The following is a 27,321-nucleotide window of genomic DNA, read 5'->3' as shown; positions in this document are numbered from 1 at the left end:
CCGGGTTAGATCCAACAGAACGTTGATTTATACAGATGAGCGGGACAGACGATGACGAGCTACATGCTAAAAAGAGATGGCATACTCGACATCTTGTGTGCAAAGACCGAAGTATGGGCCAAGAGGGATCGGGGGTGGGAAAACTTGTATGGTAACGGCTAAATTGACTAGTGGGTTGATCGAGTATATTTACTGAAGCAAGAAGTTCAAGAACTTCCTGCGAAATTTGATTTCGCCTGAGATGCGCGAGAGAAAGTCCCTTACTGCGTTTAACGCAGCAATACATAGAAAGTACTGACAGTTAAGAAAACTGATTTCACTGGTATTTAATATAACTCATTTTTTAAGAGCCTTCATCGTAGCCATGGTTAAATTTTGATATGATTCAATTCTCCGATTCAACTTCAGGATTTTTATGGTTTGAAATGTTTAACGTCATTTACCAAACCTACCCTGTTTAACACGCCTTGGTCCGAACCTGTCCGTGTTGCAGTTCTATCTGCAAGTATGGGTCCATCAGGGGTGGGATGGGGAAATTCCTCCTGATGCATCGCTTCGTCGCGGTGTTTTGTTCGCGATGTTGTGCTACCGCTTGCAAGTATAGACTCGCGGAGAGGAGCACTGGGGTAGCACTTTCATCGCCCGGGCGTTTTGTATGGAAAAAGTTGCACCTAAACCCGCCGTCGCGCAACTTTGTTCGTCGGGTATACGCGTATAACGACACAGTAAGCATTTGGCGATAGTTTGGTGTTGCATGGTTGCAAAGGATAGAATATACATAGGACGCATTCGCACCTTTTCTCTCCCTAAGAAAACGACACATCTCCCTAAGAAAACGAACGCACACATTCTCATTTCTAATCATAGAGTTAAGGGGGGGAGAAGTACAGATTTTTGGATGCGGGGACCCAAAATCAGGGTGAACTGACATTTGTCGTCAACCGGGTACCTTCTACTTTACAGGGTTTGCCTGAGTAGAAAACAAAACCGTATTACGTGAATCCGTGCCGTTGAAGAGATACATGCAACTGGTAACGTTGTAATAGCTATCTCTGGTAAAAGAGTAAATGAGGCCCCGGCCGCCATGTTTTCGATCGTGGCTACACCTCTTGTGGACGTTTAAACTGAATGTATGCAATTGGTGATACATTAATTCGTTAAATTCAACCTACGAGTATTTGAACCGTAGTGTGTACCGTTAATTTCGGCTACGCAATCAACCTAGCGGTGCGGTATGAGGGGGGCCCACGGGCCCCCCTTATTTCTCAAAACTATAACAAACTCTCTTTTTCGGTAGACCTAGCGCAGTCCGCTCGCTTCGCTCGCTGCGGGCGCGCCGCCGTTTCCAAATCATTTCTTCGGCTAAACTCATTGTTTCATGCTGTCCACCATGTGTGGTATAGTTTACTTACTAGTAACATGTGAAAGTATATTAACCCGCATTCAACCTCCACTGGGTGATTAGTTTAAACCGTTATGTTCTTTTAAGCGAACCGTTAGCGTTCAAAAATTCGAAACGAATGCATGTGTCGCGCTTTGCATAGCTTCAGGCGCTTAATGTGAACCAGCAGGAAGAGGAGAATCTAGCCCGGGGCCTCATTTACTCTTTTACCCTATCTCTTAATCTTTCTTACACGGCATGTTAAATGGATAAATGAGGCCCGGCCGAAATTTGCGTTTTCCTTGTGTTCCACATTTGCGCCTGAATGTATGCAATGCATGACTTTGATTTATTTTCGAATATTTGAACCCTGACAATTCGATTAAACGAACAAAACGTTTGAAACACATAAAGCTGTGAAAGTTGAATGCAGGGAAAATACTTCAAAATTAGCTACCTTGTAGATTATACTAAACAGAGTGGACAGCAAGTACTAAGCAGAGTGGACCGATGAGTTCATCCAAAGGTTTGAATTCGAAACGGCGATAGGTCTACTGAAAAACGGAGTTTGTTATACTTTTGTGAAATAAAAGGTGCCCGTGGGCACCAATGTTACCAAACGCTAGGATGATTGCGTAGCCGAATGTTAACGGTTCACACATTAATGCATTTATACATCATCCACTGCATACCCTTAGGTAGGTACCCTCTCACAAAATCGATACGAGCGCTATTTGTAGGAAGCTATTTCTTTTCTCTTGTGTCACAACAACCCCTAGTCAGACAAGGCCTCCTTCCAAAGAGAGTTACTGTGACCGAAAGACAGTATTGGTGGTCAGCCGTTCGTAATACCGGGTGGTGGCAGACTCAAGATTCGATCCCACACCTGTGGCGTTGTGATTGCTCGCGCTACCACTACCCCATAGACACCCTAGTCTTCTTCTTTTGAAAAGTTGGATACAAATATGTGTTCATAATGCGCATTTTTTAAACCTAGAACAAACCCGCTTCCAATCTGATAATTCTCTAATGAACTATAAAAATTCCCTATCAGTGTTTAACAATGTCCTCATAGATTTAACCGTACCCTTATTAGTTTTAAAGATTCAGTGTCTAAGTTGAGGGGTAGGGTCAACGTGTTTAAATTGTTGCAATTGCTGAGTCAACTTTAGCCTGAGCACTTAAGAATTAGTTAGCGAATTTGAAGGTATAGACAGTCAAATATGTAAGAAGTGAAATATGCTAACCATTGAATGTCGCTGCCTGAGCATGCACCTACCCATTTAAGGTTATCGACGTGACGTTTGATTTACGAGGTTTAGGTTTCCCTATGGCATTCATATCAAACAGCTCACCTCGTGTAGGCTGGATTCCCTGAGCCCATCCGTCCATTTCGGCACGTTCATTCAATAAGTCTTCGTCCACACAGCACACTGACAGCTCACGGCCAGAGACGATGTGCTAATTTTGATCACAGCATTTTCCATAGACGTACACAAGTTTTTTCGCCTACGGACACAACTGAAATGCACAGCGTATGCCCTAGCGAAGAGTAGTGAGCGAGCTTCCGGTGTTACGACGGAAGTCCACCGCCCCCCCCTCTAACGCAGCCGGAAATATCCATCGATGGTCGCACGTTGAGCGGTCCGGCATGTGCACTGGATGCAGGGAGCCTCTTGGTTTGGTATAGGTCTAGTTCTTAATATTTTCCATCTATCCCTATCTAACATATCTGCCCTCGATCAGGACAACCGGGACTTCTTCAATCCCCGCAATGTGCAGTTACGCCTCAACGAGTCATTCAATCACACGCCGGATAAAAAGCGCCGAACGTAACGATAATTGAAAAATTCAAATTTTCTAATACTTCCGGCGGTCCGCGTGCCACGGTGCGGCGACACCGGAAATGGGAAAAAAAGGCAACGTGTGCCACACGGCTGCCACAGGTTCCCTCTCCAGTGTTCGGCTACCAATTCAGTTTCAGCTGCTTCCTCGCCTGCTTCATGGCGAATTTAGACTATCAATTTCCTTCTACGAAGCACTATATGTATATTTCTTTAACTATAAAACCTTATATCTGAGAAACACAGGTGCCTAGTACCTCGTCCTTCAACTTGGTCGGTCACATAACAGTTTCCTTCCTTCTTTCAGGATCATCTGAGCGCCCGTGTATTTGTGGGTTTCCCTTTTTATCTTCCATAAAATTTTCCAGCCCACAATTGTCACCCTCGCCCAGTTTCGGCTTTTATTTTTACTTTTATCAAAATCGACGCAGCAGAAATGACGCGCAATGGCGTACTCGGGCGAACAAAACCTCCTCCGTACCCTTCTGGATCCCTTCCCGCTAGCTTTTCCACATATTTTCCACATGTTATCGAAACAGGACGGCCTCCTTTGCCAGCGACGTGCTCGGCGAAAACCACCGGGAACGTTTCGTCATTGTCATCCAGGATCATTTTTGAAACAGGCGTACACACGCACACGCCAGTCACACACGCACAGGATCGGCAGTCGAGCGTGATGATCACTGGAGAGGACGTAATCTGTTTCAGCTGCGGCAATGCTACAACAACCGCTTTCATTTTAGTTTCCTTCCTTCCCTTAGAACGTCGTTCCAGAATGACGTATAACTCAGCGCTTGTGCGTGTGTGTACGTGCGTATGGGTATGCTTCGACAGGAAGGGAGGATGCAGGCTGCTGTTGCCTGGATTCCTTCGTCTGTGAACCGGTCACGTGCGTTTGTATGCGTTCCCATGTTGTAGCTACTTGGTTTTCCATACCGACGATGTCTTTGAATCTCTGACTGCTGGCCGGAAAACTGCTACCCTTTTGGGTCGCCTGTGTGTGTGTTTGTGTCCACTTTTTTAAATCGCTTGCCCCCGCTCTCGTCCTTTCCAGTATTCACGCATCTGAAAATGTAGCACGCTGGATACCCGCTGTATCTGGTGGATGCTCGGTTCAACGTTCTTACTAGAACGACTCAGTAGTGTTTCGACAGTATTGCTGACTTGTTTCAGTTTTTATTTTCGTTTTGGGCTTCGGAGCTTTTATATATTAATTTAATACGTTATACGACGCGTGCCTTCTCTTCTTGTGGTTTGCCTTTTTCTGCCGTGTCTTCTTCATTTTCTAGTATCCTACCCTGTTACATTTAAAATACTGCTTTGATTTGCACACACGAACACATACTTGCTCTCCCTGTGCTGTTTCTTTCTCCCCCACTTTTTCCTGCTTTTATGCATTTTACAACTCTAGCGGTATGAGTTTTTCTTGTATACACTTTTCATTTATGGTTATGATTGGAGCAGCAACACGTTCCACACGAGCGCAAAACAAGAACCAACCTCGCCCGTATCATCTAATCGTTTCGAACTCCGGCCGTAGAAAGCCGCCTGGATAAGAACACTTGCGTAGGTCGGTGAAGGGAAGGGCTATGAGAAACCTTACCTTCAAAGGTAACACGGTTCACTTCCTTGCCCTGGCGTCGCCCCCTTTCACTGCACATTGCACTCCTCTTCATCCCGTTTCTTCAATGCGTAAGTGAGTTTGAAGCACAGGATTTCTTCCGTTCGGTCCACTATGGCCCGGATGCTTTACTCTCCGCACCGGGAGCTCGGTTACGCCCGATGGAAGTTTTTCCGGGAGACCCGAAGGCAAACGAAACAACGAGGGTCAAATTTGTATGCTAAATTATGAAGGTAAGCGTAACATTATCCACCCTGTGGCAGGCAAAAAAGAAAACCCATTCGTAAGCATCACGTTGGGACGCGAAAGATAAAACGGAACCCGATGGCACACGTGCGCTTGGTTCGACCGGTCACCTACGACATGTGCCGGACGTTAGTGCAAATGCATAGTTCGAAGCCCGAAAACTCAGCTGGATTATATGTATGTATTTGGCAAACAAGTTCAAGTAAAATCCTTGTAGTTCCAGCTGTATGGATGTTATTAAAGTGCACACTTTAAAGAAAAATAAGAATGTCCCTCAATGGTGAAAAGTGGAAAAGAGCAATTGAATTTTAAACAATTAAAGATTATTCCATTTACATCCCTATCCGGGGAGTTCATATTGTATGTCCTAAAGTGTTGCTCAAACACAAATGCGACAATATGATTTCGCACTTGTGTAGAACAGATCGCTATCAACCTTACAAAAGTTCAATCATCGAAACTGCAAATTCTGAGGATCAATCAGCCTTTTTTCGATAGTCCAAAACTATAAGCGCCAAGATCATTAAGTCCACTGTGACACAATAAGTAAGTTGGTATGTAAGTTGATACAGTCGACTCTCGATAATTCAAACATTCGATAATTCGAAACTCTCGATAATTCGAAGTATATCAGTAGTCCCTTGGAAAACTCTCACTATTTCGAATAAAAACAATACGATTTGGTACACTCGATAAAGCGAAGTAAAATTAGAACTGAACAGTGCAGGCTCAGTTCTGTCTGTTCAATTTCAATTGTGCGGCATTTAACGAAAAACAATAGTACAGGTCTGAAACTTTAACAAAGTGACCATTACTAGTTACTAATACTACTCAAATATTTAATTTCCGGCTGACGCTACTAGAGGCGCCACAGTAGCACGCTTTCTTTGGCTCAATTTACTATGAGACAGGCTTTATATCCATAATGTTAACTTCTTCCTCTTTTTCTTGGCGTAACGACCGCCTCTCCGTGAAAAGCTTACTAAATTTTTTTCCCTTTGTGTACGTGGATAGTGAGTCCTGTCGTATAGGGGAAGGTCCGGTCTCTGTTAGATATTCATTATCTTACAATATAACATAACATATAACAAATATTCATTATCTTATATCATACAAAACCTGAAGAACTATTTATTTATAATTATTTTGGGGAAGAGTGGATTAGCTCGGACTGACTCTACTTTAAGCCTGAGGTCTAATTTGTTACGAAGCCCTTTTATAGCGTTGCGGATGCTGCTTCGGGTGATCCTCGGTTTGGACGTGTCGTTCTGCGATTTGTGACGAATATAGTTGTGTAAATCTGATTCAGATTCATTAATCTGAATGAATCTCTGCCTTATAAGGGATCCCAAAGACACACCAACTGATGAAAAGTCACCAGTCAAAAATGGGTTGAGGGACCCCTTTTTTGTCGCATTGTCCACGCCTATGAAAGATTCATGAAGATTCATTAAGGTTAGAAGATTCGAATCCCCAAAGATGCATGAATCCATCTGAATGAATCTTAGGTGAAAGATCCATATCAATTAATCTCGCCAAAAGATTCATTAAGCACAACACTAGTGACGAAGTCTTTCCTTCTGTTGTCGTTCTGCACAACTCATGTCTCAACTCGTTCGCGATCGTCGTCAGGTTTCTGCGTCAAGTGGTTACATCCCGTAGCGAGGGTTCGCATGGAATGCGGAGACATCCTGTCGCGATTGTGGAATATGATGCGCATATATTGCTTTTTACCGATCATTTTGACTGCTCTACCGCTGCTTTTTACTATACTTGTTGACTATCTTTTGGAGTTTTTGTCAAAAGTCAAAAGGAACGAATTTGAGTTCTTTTCACCTTTCATATTTGCAAAAGGAATAATACAAATCCTTAAAAAAATGTACAATACAAATCAAATACAATACACAACATTAAAAAAATAGAGTTTTTTAAAGATCTCAAGGATAAAAAAAATAGCAATTTCCTAAGTAACGCATCCTGCACAGGAATGGAAACGAAATACGGAAAATTAAATAATCAATTCAACTTCTAGGTAAAGTTGTGGCGTAATTTATGGTCTTAAAAGTATGAAATTATGTTTCATAGAAGGCTTAGTATATTAGCTTTCCAGCGCAAATTTGCTTTTGAACTAACTTTGAAAAAATACAAGTTGAAATGGAGTTGAGATTCGATTTTTTTGTTTTACACCAAGCTAGCGGAACGATTAAAAAGTGCATAAAATAATTATAAGCTACAAAAGGTAAATAAATTTACTGAAAGGTGGTCGTTTACTTATTAAAAACCCATAAAAACTAAAGAAGTTATAGTGTCTTAAAAAGAGTGGTCAAAATGACCGCTAAAAAGCATTAGGCAGGGTTATAGTGTTAACCCTTGTAGGCTGGACGGTCCGGGAGCATGAGGAAAAACGGGTTGTCTAATTAGTACGGCCATTTGTGCGACCTCCTCCGGTACGGTCATTTGTGAGAGCTACCTATTCTGCAGCTATAGGGCCCTGGAGAAGCTGCAGCATCGAATGCTCTGCTGCACTTGTCCCTGTGTATATGTTTATGTGTGAGCCCATGGGGATAAAATTATTACATTTGGAGATTAAATTTAACGAACCCGTGACGTGCCACAGCGCCGCATTCGAATCAAATATCTTTCGGCTGTGAATGTTTTGCCAGACAGGACCGAGGAACAGTGACATTCAAAATAAAGTGTAAATACTTGTTCAGAGTACATAAATCTAAGTACATGCATTGTTATCATTTTTAATATCGTGTTTTGGGTGTTATTTTGTAAAATGATCGTGTGCAAGCCTTAAAAAAACGGTTTAACTTTACTAAAAGAATTATACAAATAAGTATTGTTGAAAAGACGGCGACAAAATAATGTGTGCACTTTCATTGCAGTGCCAGATTACCCTTGGTTGGAAGCGAAAAACCTGACGGAAAATCAGGAAGTTTCACTGATCTAGATATGTTTGACAAAAAGTTCTAACCGTTTTAAACTGTTCTAGCATAATCAAAATGGCGATGCTCTTGGCATCAGGAGGAAACACAACGCCAGAGGTGTGGATTCAAATCTCGAGTCTTGCAGAGCTCTTACTACCGTTCGTTCGACAACCGATCTATAAAATACCGTCTACGATTTGAAAACAAGCAAGGAACAAAAAATAAAAATAGTAAGGTGGGTACTTTATTTTGCCTGCTACTGTAGGTAAGTTTCAGACGGGTGTGCCCACTCCGTAGCGTTATCTTTCTCTCTCTCTCTATATATCTATCCCTCTATCTCTCTCTTACCCTCATCTTTTCCACCCCTCTCCCCCTTCCCACGCTGCGCCTGACGAATTTTTCGCTCAATTACACGTCCAACGTTCGACCGAACTTGTGACACACGAAGCGGTCAACCTGCACCGGACCGCATATACCCCGAGATTGGCGCAAAGACACCAAGTTTAAACTCCATAATGCACGCAGTGCAAGCTAGGTTGGAAAACTCGTTCCTCGCGCTAACGCTTCGCCGGTGCCGAGCAGGAAAACGGAGGTTGGGAGGGTTTTTCCTTACGGACCAAACGCATAAAAAAAAAAAAAAAACCTTACAAACGCGCTCGGACGGTGGCACTAATGGGGCGAATTATATTTATCTTTTGCAACAAGTTGACAAGCCACCATCAACTGTCATCAGGGTTGCTACGGATCGTCCTGGTCTTCTTCTCTCTACCCTGGCAGGTTAATCCCGGCCACCCGTCTGTAGCAGAAAACACACAGACACACACACACACTTACACACCGTCAAGATCGTATCATCTCCGCTCGAGCCGATATCGTTTAGCGTTCGTTTCCTCCCTAACTCTCTCGTTGAAGGATGGTTTACGTTTAAAATGGGAATGGGGCAATTTGTGGCAAACTGCATCAAACTAAACGCAGGTGTATGACGGGCCGAACGGAGGAGGGAGGTGGTTGAGCGAAGTAGGGTTCTGCACCTTGACGAAAAGTGAGTAAACGCACCAGAATACAACAACAGATGAAGAACTCCAAGACACAAAAGATGGTTGGGTAGCAATGGAGCCGAAAACGGAAGATGACAATATTACTGGAAAAACCGCACTAAAAATGTGAACAGATACTGGAGCAGATCGTGGCTCCGATGTTGTCCCCGGTCAGTTTTATACTTTTTATTCAAAATATGTAGCTGTAAGCCGTACTCCAGCGAGTTGCTCCCCAAAATGAACCACGCTGTCAGTGCAACCAAGAGTCGTTAGATTCAACTAGAAAGTGAAACTTCAGCTGTACACATTCGGTTAATGTTAGACCGCACTATGCTCTCTATGACAGGGACGGACAGAACATTTGCAACAATTCGAGGGATTCAAAACATGTAAATTAAAAAATTAAATCTTTATTTTGCTTTAGTAATACTTAGTATCGAAGTCCACTACTCAAATAAGGCAACAGTGATTGCAGGTTTTCAAAATGATTTCCACGTGTAAGAATCAAAAGTACGTTGCACTTATAGCAATTTCCCAAAATCGAACTTTATAGATCTGTTCAATTCCATTGAAATAGAAAAAAGATGCCTTTTCATAAAAGGATTTCATGAACCACTACCAACAAATTTAGAAACAAAGTATTTAACTTTGGAAACGGACAAAACTAAACACAAACCTAAAATAGTTATAATTTGCAAATCTGGGGAGTAAAATGGTTTTCGTTGATTCTCTATGCCGTTTTACACCAAATAGGTCAGTTGCTGTCTGCTATCTCTCTAACTGATAAGCGTCAAATTTCCTGCAAAATTTCAATAGTTATTAACAATATCTATGTTATCGTTCCTCATTCCAAACAAACGATTTCAAATAATAAAATAGTATCATTCAGTTTTTAATTGTAAACAAAATCTAGTCGACATTCTTTACAGTATCAAACAAGAAACATTACATCCTCAGTTTAGTAAGCTGCGAATAAAACGAAGTTCATGTTGATGATGAGTCCCACCTCTTACCCCAGCACAGGTTTAAACAAAAAAAAAGAGATAAAGTTCAAACGATAAAAGTGTGGTTAATATTGAAAATAGATATAAAAATGTATCATGAAATAATATAGGAATCTATAAATAGTATATCTCAAACAGACGTGTGCCTTTTTCTACAGACAAACTAAAAACGAAACCACTTGTAATGATAACAGTTACACAAACCGGAACAGGAGGGAAAGGGAAAGGGTTTAGAACAATTTCACAACATACAGAGTAATTAAATTCTTATATTAACAATAAAAATTCGAAATGCACATTGATGCTTCGAAATCAGCTGTACCTAAGCAAAGAGAAAGAGATATCCGCTTTTGAATTGGAATACCGAACAAGAGCAAAAAGAGCTATTAATATTAAATTAAATATTGTAAATAATGACCCGAACGATTGGTCCAACTGATGAATTATTGATGCTTTGGTAAAGAGGATGGTGATTTTAAATTCTACGATATCAGTAACACTTTTTGTCCTTACGACGCGTCCCACAGTGCAACGCCGATTAGGACCGCGGGAAGCCGGTCTCGGTCCTGGTTGCGCGTTTTCCATCCCGGACGGGGAAAAGCCAAAGTTAATGAAGCACGCGACTCGCAGCGCGCGTGCTCACGGACGCGTTTCATACAATTGCATTTGCGCGGCAACGCAACGTCTTGCGCGAGTCAACTGTCGGTCCGCGTGGCAGTGATCCGTAACCGGCCTGCACTTGGCGGCCACCCGGGCAGCGTTTTTCTCCGACCGCGCTCCGTTTACCCGGCCCATCCGTTTTCCGCGTGGTGGTCGATTTTCTTTCCGACCGAGCGAACGACCCGGCATGACAGGTAATGATGGCAACGGTGATGTAGCAGCTGCTGAAGCCGATTGGAGGAAGTCGAGTGCGGTGGTGTTGGGTGGGGGGGGGGGTGAGGCGGCTTCCTGGTGGAACCTCAAATCGATCGCCGAAACGCGAATAACGTCTTCATTCGCGTTTTCCGCTCGAACGGCCCGCTGGTTTTCCACCGGTTTTAATGGCACGGCTCCCCCACCTCGCCTAATTCGTCCACAGAGCCGACCAAAAGGAATGGGGCAGTGAGGGGTGGATGGGGCGGGACGGTGTGAACGAGGCAATAAAACCACAGAGCGAGCGAGTTCGGCAGGGGGAAAACTAACATCAGTGTACTGCACTGGTGGATCCGGTGCAGTGGCGACGGCGGAATGTAATTTTCCGTTTGATCTGCATTGAAAATGGAGCCTTCTGGGACTGCTTGACCTACCCCAAAACGCACGCCTCTTCCCCCCCCAGTTGCCCGTCCGTCCATCGTTTTGTTTTCTTCTGCAAGCCAACACTAACGACGACCACCCTGCGAAGGAGGGGGACGATGAGGTACCACTACCTCCGTCCGGACCACACACAAGCGCATACCTGCCACAAAGCAGGCGAAAAAATACTTGATGCCAGATTACCGCAAAGTGGCCTCATTCCTTCCACCTGCCGCTAGACTCTTTTGCTGCATTGCTGAATGCACTTTCTGCTTTCTTACATACATGTTTGTCAACCTACGTTGCCATTTTATCCACACACCAAGATCTCTTAGCGTCTACCAAATTGAATGTTCATAAATAGATTTGAGGAAATATATCAATTGATGGAAAAATATATATTAACACCAAAAACGAGCATTTGTGCGATGAAAAACAATTGTTTTGCTTGACCGAACACGTCTTCCTTCAGGTCTGATATCTACCGACGTATGTGTTAATGTGAGCCAAATCATTTATTGTGAATCAATTCAGTTGATTGACTCAAGGATGCGAGATGAAACCATTTTTCAGTTGGCTTTTACCGATACCATTTTATTTTAAACATGTTTGCCAATCAATAACCCGCACTAGCCGTGCAGAAGGTACAGTATGTATATCCCAAAGTAAGCGACACATAGCGTTTCTTGTTCATTTTTGTTAAGATTGCGAAGTAGAAGTTTTAGTTTTATTGAATCAGTTCAAATCTTACTTGAAACATGTAACTTGGGTAAATTTCCTGCTTTGGAGCTGTTTATTCTCTTCACAATTCATCTTTATAACATCATCTTTGTATAAAACCGCCCAATTTTTGAACTATTTTGTGTTTCTATTTGGTTTTAAATAATTCATACATCTGAAACTTTAGTGCATTGAAATGACTTATTTTATGCAAACAATATGCATCGATAGGTTATGTTAATTTTGCCATTTTTTATACATGGTTAGACGCCCGTTTGTGTTTCATTCGTGCTGAACTGAAAACGTTTCAGATATTCTCTTGACTTTAACATTTGCATCGTTACGCAGGATGATTTTACTCATCTATGGTAGGATAAATTCTTATACCTGATTTTGTTTTCTAACATAATATTATTTCTATTGCGTTTGTTGTCTTCGCAATCAAAGACACAATCTGTGGGAAACCATTGATAAATGTGTATTTTATCAATTAATGCTGTAAGGTTGAGAAACATAATCAAAATTTAAATGGATGACAGTTGATCGGAGAGGGAGTCCCCTCTGGCGCCATCATAGATAGGCGCCATCATTGATAGCTTTGCGACTCTGTATGGTTGCGGTTTGTGGGCTGTAGAACAAGAAATACCAATCTGATACATTCAAAGCAAACCAAGCAAAATTTAATACTTTGCCATTGAAGGAAAATCTTTCCGCATTTTCTGGATGTTCAACCACTATCCTGCTTCTCAATTTTACAGCTTCATTGAATGCGAATTTGAAACATTTCTCACCACAAACGATGTTAATGCATACAACATGATGGAGACGCCTAGTAGGTCATAAAATATTAACTTCACGGATGAAGTACGAAAAAATGTAAAGCACGAAATGATCATTTATTGTTAAAAACATTCTAGACTATAATTGAGTATGCATCATATTACAATCTTTTTCAATCCTTATCGGTGGCGTAAAATTGCTTAATAGTTCATAACATTCAACGCCAATCGACTTAAATTGTCAATATTTTCGAAGCATGATAATATAGCTTTTCAAAACCGCACTCGAAGTGAAATTTCGGTCATTATTATCGGAGTTACAGACCTTCAAAGTTGATGATTTGAAGTTGATTTCACAAACCTTGACTTAGGCGGACTATTTCTCAGAACCTGGAATAACAGTGGATCTAGTTTTTGGGTGATTTCTTAGTTTCATCTTGTAGTTTGAGAAAAAATATTTCACATTGTTCTAATCCGAAGTTGAGCTTCTGATTTTTATCCTGGCTTCGCCCCATCGTGCAATGGTGCAATATAAAATGAGGAATATAATGGAAATATAGGTGCAGGACATTACTTTTGCTAATCCATTTCAATTATTTTAAAACTATGTATTCTAAGGATTTTCCTCTTCTTCAATAAAATCTTTGCACTAGTCTCTTCAATTTACGTTAAGAAACAGTGCGCCGTAAAAAGTGCGATATAGACACGAGCGAGGAATTTTTTTTTTGTTCTAAGGGTTACGAAGCTCTGAATGGTACGAGCTTAAGAATATATGAAACAATAATCTTGTTTTACCCGGACTCCAAAAAAGTGTGGAATCTGAAACTACGAGAAAGTGGTTGATATATTTCCTACTTACTGGTACTAAACGAATGATTGCAGTTATGGAATGGTAGGTTGTACAAGGTTGTGACTGTATATAAAATAAGAGCTTCAAAAAGCAACCATTTAATTGCCATATATTAACGGCTTTTCCAACCGAAAGTTTCAAGAACCTTTAGAACTTAATTAGGCCATTACCATAGCATGACGCAACAGGTATATCCTATTGGAATCGATGAATTTTCAACTAGTCACTACATGTTTAAGAAGTTTAGTAACCTGAAAAAAGACAACTAATATTTTTTATTACTTTCATTTTATTACTGTTACTGTTATGTTGGAAAAGTGTTACTTACCAATTATATAAAATTATGGACAAATTTATTGAAATAGTTGAAAATCGAATGTAATGGAATGTGTAATGGAGTAAGGAAAAATAACAGAACTATGTACCAAATTTTGTCCTGTTGATAAACACGAATATCTACTGCATTAGCTTCACAAGTGAAAATTACATATTTTTCCCAGTTGTGGGTTAAGAATAAGAATAGTGGACTTTCGATTTACCGGTATACAAATTGCACCAAGACCTTCATTAATTGGTGCATAATGCTCATTGCAATGCTCCTTCTTCACAAACCGTATTGCACGCCATAGTGTGTCGTTTCTCATTTTTTTATTCACCCTATGCTCCCCATACTGAGCCTCTTTATATACATAACAAACATTAATCGTTCTGCACTGCAAAAACATACTCAGCCCGACGCTTTGTCTATTTAGGCGAGGGTTCGGGACGGAATATAAGTAGCATAAACATCAAAGTACCTTGCATTCCATTTATATTGCGGGACTTCCGTCGTCTGTTTGGTGGCAAAGTGAAAATGTTACAAAATCAAAACATAAAAGAACCACAAAAAACACAACCCAATCAATTCAGATAAAAGCAAACAAAAAGACTGCGGTATGTTTGTAAAAGTGTCAGACATCTGTTGAACGCTCACAACCCTGTCAGGCGTGATACCTTTTGCATATGTAGATTTGGTAACATCAACCTTTGCGTCAGTTTGCTTCATCGAAACGTCAATTCCAAATTGCTGGTTTTGCAATATCAAAATGAATCACTTGCAAACCAACCATTTCCAAGCTTTTAATTTTTCATAAAAATAGGTTGCTCTTTATACAAAGCTAACTCATACGAATAAAGTGCTTTGAACGGTTGTTTTACTGGTTTGAATCAACAGGGGAAATTGATTCTTTCTTTCTGATCCTCTCTTATTATTCAAAATTGCATCATTATAACATCAGGCATTAGCAATCAGTTCATTTTGCTCCGTCTACCATCACACTTTGACTTTGTCTACACACATCAAAAACGGTGAATAGAATTTGGTTTGCTCACTTTTACATCATATGTCGCACACTGTGCGATTGTTTCGTTCAATTTCCTGAAGTTTTCTTGTCTTCTTTTGAACTACATATTCTCCTTTCTAGCCGACGCCGTTGAAGTTTCCTGTTTCAACCGTGGCTGCTTACCACGAGAGAGAATAGAGATGATAAAATAAAACAAAACGGCGACGAAGACGACGGCCAATCGCGACATTAACGATCATGTGATGTTCCGTGGAGAAGGTTTGAAACCGAAACCGCCACTAGTTCTCTTTTCCTGCATGTTTTTTTTTATGTTTTTCCTTCGAAGTTGGCAGTCAAAATTGTTATCCGACCTCCGTTTTCCAGCGTATCCTCGTGATAGGAGCAAACGAGGATCGCGGCTTCGCCCGACCAGCACGGTGACCTTTTCGACATTCTGCCGTTGGTTTCAGCTTTCTGACACATTGTTTGAGCGTGTGAGGATGCACTCAGAGCCGTGTACCACTCGTCTGTATGGTAATGAAAAACAAATGATCTCCGGCTCGATGGAACAAAGGACAACATGCCGACAGAAGGACCTAGGCCGCCGAAGTCCCCGAAGTGTCAAGGAGGCGATGATGGATGTGCGTTAACAGCTTCATTGTTGCGCCCCCGGGCTGCCTTTTCCGGGTCCTTTGCAGGACCTTTTCGTGTCACGCAAGGCTTCCTTTTCATTGCATCGAAACTCGTATGAAGACGCAGTGGGTCAACGTATAGAAAACGGATGGATTAAAAAAAATCCTTTTGAATGTACACTAGGTTTAGTTGCCATCAGACCAACTATATTTTAACAACAATGTGAAAATTTGTGTAACAGACTAAAATTTTCATTGTTTGAATTTAGTGAGGTAGATAATTGAAGACCAAATTTCATCGTATCTAAATCGGCTAAATCGTCTTGCATCGAGTTCACACCGAGTTCCAAACGAAACATACCCAACCTATCTAGAACTAAGTCAAATAAGTCAACAAAAACGATCACTGAAATGAGTAACTATGGCCAAAGCCTGTCATTCTGCTTAAGAAGAAGAAAGGGGATATTTCAACTAATTCTGATTGAAAACTTATCCAGCTACTAGTCATATGCAATTAGCAACAATTTCAATTATCTGCTTTTATCATTTTAAATACCCAAAACCATCTTTTTTTTTTATTTGCCATGTTCATACAATGCTACAGTGATAAGAAAAGCACACTGAGAGTAACACCAGAAATAAATAAATAAGCTTATCCCGAAAATAAACAAGCAATATAGTTGAGTAATATGGTAAACAGAGTAACATGTTCGTTTTTGGACGTATTTGATCCATGTACATAAAGGAAAAACGCAAGTAAGCCCTTAAAGGACAGGTATGACTAAGGTCGAAGGTCGAAGAAGAAGATATAGATATAAATACTTAAATATTACTATCAATGTAGTTGGTTAAATTAATAGTTCAGCCTGTTTTTAGTCATCTGCTAGCCTAATATTTAAGCAAATACGAGATGATGATGATTCAACTTATTCTGTTGTTCAAAATAGCGAGCCTTTTATCCCACCGACCTCACTTGAGCATGTGCTGGTATTTCAACTGATAGCATGTGGCAGTGTCACAGTTTTATGCCCGTTCTTCGTATCTATCTCGCTCGTCCCCTCGCTTAGCCCTTAATCCTCTTTCTCTATTGCTCTTCTTCTCTACTTCTCTCTTCTCGTTCTGCTGTCGTGTCATTTTCTTGTCACAAGTGGCGTGTCGTGTGAGGTCGCCGTTGTCGGTGAACACGCGGTCCTTTTTGACTAACGACCGAGACCGGGATGAACGGTCAACATGTTGTCGGCTTGCAGGATGCAAAACCCACTCCCGGGTACGCTGCCTTGGGTGTGTGTGTGTGTGTGTGTGTGTGTGTGTATTATCGTGCTAGACTGATCTGTTAGCTTAAGAATACGTTGGCACTCGACACTATCCTCGGCGTCCGCCTTCGAATGTAGTCCAACGATGGTGTTGTCTACGCCTTGCCCTCCTTGGTCCTGAAAGCGATGGTGGTCCTCGGTACCATCGCCGCCATGGCAAGCTTGAGGGAAAAGAAGAAGAAGTAAATGTGGTTATAGGCCAGGTCGCATTTAAGTACATTTTCGGCTTAAGCCTAGCATAAGCCCCCGCATCCGGGCTGTGTCGGCGTCGGCTTTCGGCTCGATCCGATCCCTCTTTGTGGCTTACCACGCGTATACCGAGCTTCCTCTCTACGCACCGAGGTTTCGGTCGAAATCCAACAGGACCCCGATCGGGGGTGATCAGCGCTCCAATAAGGCTGACCCGAGCCAGACCAAACGCCGCCGCCAAGGCCCATTACCTTGTGTTTTCTTTTATCATTATTATAGTTTGTGAGATTTGATCGATTTTTCGGTGCAAAAAGAGATAAAAAAAGACAACAATGTCGCACAAGCCTTTGTCGGCGGTTGAACCATAATTGCAAACCCGGGAAATCCGGCCTTCGACGGTACGCAGACCTGCTGATGCTGATGCATCACATTCACTTTGTACTGTATACCGCCTGCGAATAACTCAGTGACGCTTCGTCCGTATGGATTGTGACACAAGGTTTAGGTATTTTATAATATCTATTCATTTTCAATTTCATACCAAATTTGCTACGTTACGTATCATCTTTCAGTAGTCCATCAAAGAATTGAAAACAAAAATTGCAAGCATTTTAAAAGGCAAATCAATACAGCACAAATTAGGAAGCATGTTCGGAAAACAGAAACTGAGACTTAAAAAATTAAAATAAATGACCGAATTTTATGATAGCGCGTTAAATTTGACAGTTTATAAAACCAATTTACAGAACATTAGAATAAATTGATTTAGAATGGAGAAAAATAACGAGAGATTTTAAGTATTTTTAGTCTAATACTGTATATATTTTGGTGGAGCAAAATATTCTTCTTTCACGTATGCTAATCGTATCGTAAGGAAGGAGGAAGGAAGATGTCCAGACATGGACCATCATAAATATATCTTTCAAAAGAAGATTGTTATCGGCTCTTTGCAGCACCATTGTACACGGATGATAAACTAGCGGAGTCAAGCAATAGAAAATAAAGTTCTTAATAAAGTTGAAAAATGTTAACGACACCCAATTACGAATCATAAAAGCCTTTCACAACGATGATATTGCAGCGTTATGAAATTAAGCAGTCAACTTGACGGCTCCAAAGCATTCGGTCCAACGCCTTCATTGCAATTTCCTGTTGGCCATCTACATTGAACGGCAACAAACACCGATGCAGCTTTGCCACACGGAATCTGGCGGCCCGAGAAAAATTGTGTCACTTTTCCAGCGTCTTCGGTTTATTTTACGTTGACAGTAAATAGTAAATAATGTGTGTGTGTGTGTGTGTGTTCGAACTAGGCGGACGCCGAAAAGGACACAGCGTGTCTCCAGCGGTGTGTAATGGAGCGCAGAAGCAGCGCGATCCTTCGTTGGGATGAACCGGTAGCGCTTCTGGTCGGTGCACCTTCCGAGCTCTTCGATGGATCATAACAGCCGTCAGCACATATTGACCAAGCCATTCACGTTCACTGCGACCAGCGACCAACGGCGAAACTTGCGCCGGGCGTTTATCGCACTGTGGGAGGGGATGTATGGACAAAACATCATGCAAAAAAAACAATAATAAACGAAATAATTCTTTTTATTCTACAATGTACAGTGGCTTACTTATTGATTTTTTTTCAAGGTTTGTTTTCATACTGCCACAGTATACAGTTGACTTCCGTTAAACACGTACGGTTTACCTGCGATGGTCCCATAGTTTTTAATGTCGCAAATAAATGATTCAGTTACGATTAAAATCATGCACAGAAAAAACAAATCTTATTTTTATATAAATTTGAGTTTTTGGCTATTCATTTCAAATTTCAATTTTCCTTTTCATTTCAAAATTCATTTTCATGCCGCAGGTTTTGTTTACATGAACGCTGAGATTACATGTGAGTGTTTACAGATGAGTGTTTTTGTAATATCAAATCCATATTTTCCGTTCATTTTACTGGGCATAACACTGAACAATTAGTACTAACGAAAACATAACACAATGGTAAAGAAAGGTGGATAGTCTACGTGGATAGTCTGTCCTCTCGTACAGGGGAGAGGATCGATCTCGGTTGGGATTCGAACCCACGCCTTCAAGGTGGTGAGCCCCGGCGCTCATGGGCCGATTTTCTAAACGACGATTACGCTCGGCTGTCGAGTACCCTTCAACTCAATCATACTTTGTAAATACAGCAAATTATGTGTAGCAAAATTATGCATTGTTAACTCTTCGTACCATTTATACTTTTGAAAAATGCAAGGAATTAGTTCTTTGAAAGATAACACACAGAAATAGCTTTTGCAAAAGGCGTATGATATAGAAAACAACAATTTACCTAAGAGAAGTTCAGTAGTGTTTGATTGAGCTTTTAATAAGCTAGAACGCGTCTAATTCGTTTTTACGTAAAAAACAAGTAACTGAAAATATGCCCCTTTCCAAATGTGCTCGACGCAAATCCGACATTGGTCCCACTGTGCACGGCGAAACCAATCCACTTATCGTGCTCTTGATGGGCAAAAGGTGGTGAACGTAAAATGAAAGGTGGCGTTCGATAGCGCATTGCGAGTGTCGGGAGTGGCTCGTGGGTCACTGCCGGAACTGGGCAGTCCCGCCGCCCATGCCGCCCTCAGCGCAGTCCACATCCTGTAAAGCACACACACTCATTCTGCCTTAAGCCTTAAGGTGCTTGTTGACAGTGCATGCATTTTAATGTGTTCAAGCAAAGTACAAGTACCATCCTCGTTGGTAGCAATGGTCGGACGTAAAGTTGTTTACCTTTGAGGTCGCGGGAGCCTCACCTTCTCGCGCTTTGGTTTGGTTGTATTTTTGTTTTACATCCAGGTCCGACGTTTCTTTTTAAGATTTCTACAGAAATCAAGGTGAAAAACGAATCGACGCATGAAGTGTCAACGAGAGGGTTAGATTGAAAATAAACTGGATTTTGACAGCGCCACACAGAACGTAATCGCGAACAATGGTTTTGTTGAGTTATACATCTGAACGTAGCGTTTGTATTTTTTACGTTATATAATATGATTTTTTCATGCAATTCTGTATTACTTGCCGTAAGCCTTCATATACGTTTTAGGAAAGAACAAAACAGGCCAAAAGACACCTCGGTTGTTCGCATATATCAGTCAATAAATATGATTGAAATATTGTAAATTAATGGTTTACCTTCTGCCGGGTGTTATTGCATGTTTCTAATAAATACGCGTTTGTATGCTGCTAGTTGTATGATCTTTTGAACGTAATATAGCATAACATTTTAGTTTTATGCAAGCTTAAATATATGTTGGATATTTGTCAAAGAATATTATCAGAAAGGAAAAAAAAAGAAATCAGAAGGAAATATAATTTATAATAATATTCTCTATTCGCAGTTTTTACTATAGATATGGTACGTTCATGATGATCATCGTCGATGATCGTTTATGATCAAACCACTATGGATTCCAAGGGCTTCGTGCTGTTTTCTAGCAAAACAGAAAAACTTCCACATAAAGTAGTTTAAGCTTTTTATCACATTTTTCCTGTCCTATGCTTGATACCTTTCAAATCATTGTTGTTTTGCTATACATACATCGAGTTACTCTAAAACCTTTTTTTTCTATTTTTTGAGATTGTTCTTCGATCTCGTTAAACGATTATTTTGGCATGTTTATTGACTCTCGCTCAACGAAATCCAAACTATTCATAAAATTTGACGGACACTGAAAGTATGCTGACTTATCCTTTCATTGTTTCCTCATCGATCGATTACAACGACTAGTTCGTATGATTAAATCTTAAAGGATATAGCAAAATTACCCATTATTTCAAGACTTACCCCATTCCAATTTGTTGGTTGTGGATCTTGAATTCTTTTTATGAACTCTAAAAAAGATTTGCTTATGTCTAAAATCTAAGCCGCTTCTTACGAACTAATGGTGGGACCCCCGCGACCACTCAGTTCGCGCCTCGTTACACCCGCCACTGAGTTAAGCAATGTTCTTTTTTGGGTGAAAGCGATGACTTTTCCTTGATCATCTTTTAATTCTCACACCTGCACCTGTTTTGCAAGTTGCAAAACCTTTTTATATTTTGTATGGGCCTTTAACTAATAGATGCTTGGGCCCCTATAAAACCCTAACCCACCTCTGTCCGTGTAACCAGGTCTTTTAATATAGTTTGATAACAAGTTTTCAAATTTATAATCAGAAGTTGACTTGAACCTAAAATGATTTTTTTAGTGAATGGTGAATGAATATTTCCCTACGACAATTTCGCGCCTTTAGGAAAAAGACAATAGTTACGAAGCGTTACTTTTTTCTGTACTCAGGTACAAGGTGCAGGACACATATCCTGACCATCCGGTTTTGGTTGCTGGTGTGCGTGTGTTTACACTGCCATTGGCAGCTCAACAAAACAATTCGGTTCCAGTATCTCGCGAGTATGGCGCGACCGGATCGAAGGATCGTTTTCCCTGTTCGGCCGGTTACGCCGCTCGGCTTCTGCGTACCTTCATCCACCCGTTTCCGTTCCGCTCGTGCCGCTCAACGATTGGAAAATTGAGTGTGTAATTCGTGTATCCCCTGCCTTCGCTCTGGTGACCTCTTTACGGACGAACGGACCCGGGGATTTTTAGGTACGGGTTGGAGAGCGGAATGGACAGGGGAGCACCGGATTGGGAAAACCAGACATAATGGCTAAACGAGGTGAAACGACGCTACTTACCAACTCTCCGAGGAAGGAAAACGATGAAGGTAAGGTAGCAGGAAGAAAACGAAGGAAGATAGCTAGAGTCGATAAGAACAGAGATGTAAAGAGTGACGAAATTACACAGGACTTGCCGAAAAATGGTGAAATGAAACGAAACAGTAACTCTTACAGCAAAAAACAGCCAACAGGAAAAGCAACAATCATGAAAAGGCGACGGAAACTGCAAACTTCGCGGTCTGATGACCTTCGGCCTTCGCCCATCCAAAGCTTCCCTCCGCACGTTCGCTTTCCATTTTCTGCTTTAGCAATATTTATCTGCTTCATACGAATGAGGAGAAAAACAAAAAAAAAAAGCCCAACCTATCTGTAGGCGTACTGCTGTAACAAGGAAAATTTGTGACGTAGTGCCATTCAAATCGGTACCAAAACGGTACACGCCACTCTATTGTTCTGTTGTCAGCGGCAGAATTCTGCGTGTGTTTCGCATTATGGCGTATCTTTCTAATATGATTTTTCTTTTCCGGTTGCTAATTCCGCTGTCTATGGGGTTGAAAATCAATAAAAGCAATTTTGGATTACTTTGGTTTTAACTAAACAATATGTTGTTTAATCACTAGAAGAAAATCTAAACAGTACAGCAGATTTATAAAAAAAAAGTTACCTTATATTTACAAATACCTATAGTAAAAAGTATTAAACAAGAACAAACGTAGAGATGGAAATAAAAAAAGGAATGAACCATTGATAGAAGAATAAAAGTTGGAGAAGTGAAAAGTTGAGCAACTTATGAGATACCCCGATCATAGAGGGATGTAAAATATGCCTGACGGCAAAAGCACCACAAAATGAAGGATACGCGAGCGAAGCAAGAACACAGAGCACGCAAGTTCGTCGATAAAATGGGTTTCGGATTCTCAAATTGTGTGTGAAAACAATCCTGTGGTTGAGCGCAAGGAGCGGAATCGCGAGAAGGTTTCAATCACGGGTGTTTATTATCAGCATGTCATCAGCTTCCCGAAAGAGGGAGAGCAAAGGTGTGCGTGAGAGAGAGAGAGAGAGTGAGAAAAAATTAAAAAGAAGGGGATAGAGCAAAGCTATGCGGCATGTCTGGTTGTCTCTGTCACTCGCCGCATTCGGATGCTCCGTCACAGAGAGTTGCTCCGCCCAGCGAAGTTGTTGATGGTGTGCTCGTAGGCTGGCAAGACCGAGAGAGGTTTGGCGTGAGCGGCAATTGATGTTGATTGGCGAACACTGCTGGCAACGCCCCCTCGGTTGTACAGCCGTCCCATCCATCCTTGCTCGCGGCGAACACCCCGGCACCGCTTCCGTCCGGACTCATTCCCATTCGCGCCGTGACGTGCGAAAGATATAGAGACGCGGCGGTTCGGCATCTGCCGCTCGAGGATCAGTGTGTTTCGCAGCTTCGCAGCAGGATTACGCGATTTGATCGCGTGTGCGGGAGAAAGACAGTGTGGTGAGCGGGAGCACAGCGCTTCGGAGACCCGCCGGGTGATCGTACGCGCGAGAGCGAGTGAACAGGGAGCGCCCTTTTTCCTGTGTGGGGGGCTTTGAGATGATCAATCAGTGAGCGAGAAGTATCCGTGTGCATTGCTGCTCCGCTTGAACCGGGCCGCCAGCGTCCGGAGCAGTACGTTTGGAGCAGAGCGATAGCTCGGAGCGCGTGAATCGTAGTACCGTCGTGTTCCTTGAGTTTGTTTTCGTCATCGACGTCGCGGTCGTTCGCCGTGGTCATGGCCGTTTGCTAGCAGGGTAGCGTACGATTTGTTGATTTCCATACCCATTTAACGCCACGCACGCAAACAAAAAGCAAAACGAAAATACAAAGCAAACCAACAGAACTCAATTCGGAAAAACGAACCCCAACGTATCGGTGTCACATACACACACCCACACGCCGCCCACGTCTGTCAACACCATTCTCAACCGAAGGGCAAGGATAACGCACGGAACCTACCACCGCAACCACTATCCACCTTCACCACTCCACCCAGTGTCCAGCGGAAGAGTGGTCTCGACCCGCGAGGCCACTTCAGACTCTATCAGACTATTCACCGCCAAAAAACTAAACGGCCGGAATGTTTGGGTAAAGAAAAGCGACCAGATAAGTGGTAGTAATCATCCGAGACGTGCGGTGATAAGGTGCCTTACGCAAGCAGTGTCCGTTTTTCCGCGTGGAAAGGCGCCTGGGAAACCGGCACCTGGTGCAGCGTTTAGAAACACTTGCGGTGTGGTTTTGTGTGCCGAGTGTGAAGAATTTATTGCCATGCGTTTTCGAGCGCGCCAGTGAAGAATGGGAAGAAAATTGCGAACCCGACGACAATGGACTAGGGATTAGTAACCGGGGAAAGTCACAAAAGACAAAAACACACAGGAAGAACGGAAAATTCCCGAACAGAAACGGATAGTACAAAAAGGAGTCAATCGAGAGACATTTCTACCCAGTCTGGGCGTCCGCGAGAAAGCTCCCCACAAAAGGCAACTAAAGAAACCGAGGTTCAAAGAAAAGCGCTGATAAAACGAGCGTAAAGCACAAACCGTACCGTTCACTCCTTTCGTAAGGAGTCACGGGAAGAACTTTGACTTCCTTCCACCGAACCGCCGAGGCGCAGTTCTACATTTTCCCTCTCGTGCTGTGTTACCCACCGTCCGTCGCGCGTTTGGTTTTTCGCGTGTGTGTTTTTCCTTGTTCGTCCTAAGTTGTTTGCGGAACGTGCAATGTTTCGAGTGCTTGTGGTGCATGGAAAATAGTCGGCCGGCGATATCAGGCTACGCTACAATCAAGGTTCTTTGGGTGTTGGTGAAACCGGGGTCGGTTCCGACCTGGCCTCCGACGCAGGGCAGGGCAGGACTTTCGGTGTTACATCAATCAAAAAAAGTGCCAGTTAGAGCTGCTCTACTATCAAAAGTGAAAGCAAACAGCATCCGTCTTGAAAGCCGCTTGGAAAACGACACACAGAGCGTCTAAAATGGAGCCAGGTGAGTAAGCGCAGGGTGAACGCTTTAATTGCAGACATTTTAAGTCGAGCCGTTTTAGACCATCAATCAAGCTGGCTCGAGATGACTAGCTTCTATACTATATTCTTTTCGTACGGCCGTTTTCGTTTATGCCTTCCCATTATTAGACATTTTTCCCTCTGCATTCGTGGACAGTCGGTCGTCTCAGACAAGTTTGTGACCCTTAGTACAATACACTACGACCAACGTGTTACTGTAAGAAAGTAAGCCATTAAAAAAATCTAGAACTACTAGAACACTCTCTCTTCGTGTTGCTGGTCTACTACTGGTTGCTGAAAACAAGAAGTTCAGGTAACGTCCATTGGACCAGAACTTGTAAACAAACAGCGAGTCACTAGGTAAAGGAAACACCAAATCTATCAACAAAATTGAAGTTAGTGCTTCGCTGATTCATTTCCCCAATTCTATGGAGTAAAGATTTTGCAGATTTGTTTTGATCTGAATTCTTAAAAGAGTCTTGCTGTTTGTTAAAGTTAGATGCTCTTTGGCAGTATAGTGATTTTGGAGGTACCTTAGAAGAGTTTTGTAAACCACCTCCGTTTCGTTGTTGCCCAAAGTAGAGAAAATGTTTCTTTACTTGACAACTTCTTATCCCCATTTTTAACAACAAGAACTATCATCAATTGATAACTTTCAATACTGTATTGTGCAAGGGGAACCAAGAACGTTTGGTGTGGTGTGTCTTCGGGCTACCGTTGCGCCATTGAGCTTTCCCAATTTGTTTATTTACTTGCTTAATTACTTATCTTTATACTAAATTTCCTCATTTGTCAACAATAATATAATCTAAGAATAACATGAAACTTACGATTTGTCCTTGTTGTTTTACTGTTAGTTTTACTGTTTAAAGTGGCTTTGGAAGTTGCAATTTGCAATAATTCTGGGTAGTTTTCGTGGGTAGGAAGTGGAGTACGGTCATCACCGGGAGCATTCTTAATGTTCGAAGTAGATCAACCCAAAACAATCGGTAAACTCGATGCTGGTATATAAAACCCCCAAACAAGTTTGACAACATGGATGAATAGGTCTTTCAATGGTGGTCTAACTCCTTGACGGAGCCTTATTAGGTGGGTTAGTGAGCTACTCACTGATGGGCTTCTCAGTTTCTTTGCTCGTTGGGTTGTCCCTTGGATTATACCAGGATCTACTTCAATCGATGTAATGTTTATGCTAAGATGTCCTAGCGAACAGTTGTAAATAGTTTTGACTCGATTCAATATCTCAAACCCATTACCCCGCATTAGTAAAATTTTTGAAAAATTTCCAAACACAACCAAGATTTTATGGGAAATCCGCAGTGCGTAGAAGGAAAAATGAAACCTAACCTTTTTCCTCCTCCTATTTTATCCTAGCACTTTCTCTCGCTCTATCTATCTCCATGTCTATTTCTTCATTTTTTTACTTTAAATTCCCGGGCGGGGTTGCGGGTATGGGGTTCCAAGGAAAATCGATAAAACCCATTTCCAACGGACCATGCTCTACGTTTTGCTGAGTTGGATAGCGAATACTTTCACCACCGCCTGTGTTCCGATGTGTGCGTGTGTATGTGTGTATGCGTGTATTTTACGGTACTTATATTTTCTTGCTCTAAAGGCAGGATGTTCTCCGCGTCCGGGAAAAATCGACGGAACTGTGCTAGACACTTATTCTTCGTAAAGGATATTTCTTTCCCCGAAATTCCCAAGGAGGGACCGGAGCCGGCCGCTCAAAAGTGGAACGCCGCTGGGTAACCCTGGAAAAAACTGGCATCTCGGTTGGGAAAAGCGGGCGGCCATGTCCTGCGGATGCTTGGGAAAATCGATGATGATTATTTGGGGTTAGTAAGGGGGGGGGATCCTAATGCTGGGGGTAATAATGTGATTTGTGGATTCTGCGCACTCTGGCGGTTGTATGTGGTGTGGTGGGGACTTCGTTGTTGGTGTGTGTGTGTATGAGAGAGAAAGAGAGACCTCATCAGATCGACACAAAAACCCAGAATATCAAAATCGTGCTTTACCAGGGTTTTTTTTTCTTCTTATCAGGACGTTCTACCTACCCTACCTATTCTTTTTGTTTTTTTTTTTTTGTTTGATCGACGCACTCCGCTCCCCGTACCGTTCCACCCTCGTCAAAACCCGATCGGGGATTGGATGTGGCGGTCATCGCGTTTGATTTGTTGGAAAAGCTGTTAGTGGCTTCTCGAGGTCTTGTGTGTTTAGGATGCGCGAGCTTTGCCGTGAGTGTGTTGGGCCCGGGGGGGAGAGAACAATCTCTGGACACCGGGCTAAAGAACCTGAGCCAAGATCCCGTTTGTGTGCTACCGTTTTCCGGTCGGCGGTAAACAAGAAGCGAACGGAAAACCGTAACCAAATAGAACAGAAGAAAAAAGTCTAATAGCGTCCGGCTCGCGCTTTGACGTTTTGTGTTTCGCCCCTTTTTCCCGTGGTGCGGTGGTGTGGTAAAAT

The 27,321-nt window shown here is 42.1% G+C and overlaps 1 protein-coding gene across 1 annotated transcript in view; it reads left to right on the top strand.

Moving 5' to 3' along the window:
* The first annotated feature begins 21,824 nt into the window (after positions 1 to 21,824).
* The window catches only part of LOC131268893 (paired box protein Pax-1-like), a 73,946-nt gene continuing 68,449 nt past the window's right edge, over positions 21,825 to 27,321 (top strand). The window contains exon 1 of the mRNA XM_058271188.1: positions 21,825 to 21,885. Coding sequence (XP_058127171.1) covers positions 21,825 to 21,885 — 61 coding nt within the window. The remainder of the gene's footprint in view (positions 21,886 to 27,321) is intronic.

Source organism: Anopheles coustani, chromosome X (genome assembly GCF_943734705.1).
Source record: "Anopheles coustani chromosome X, idAnoCousDA_361_x.2, whole genome shotgun sequence".
In the NCBI taxonomy this organism is placed as follows: domain Eukaryota; kingdom Metazoa; phylum Arthropoda; class Insecta; order Diptera; family Culicidae; genus Anopheles; species Anopheles coustani.
Note: the sequence above shows the minus strand (reverse complement) of the source record. Positions and strands in the feature narration are given on the sequence as shown.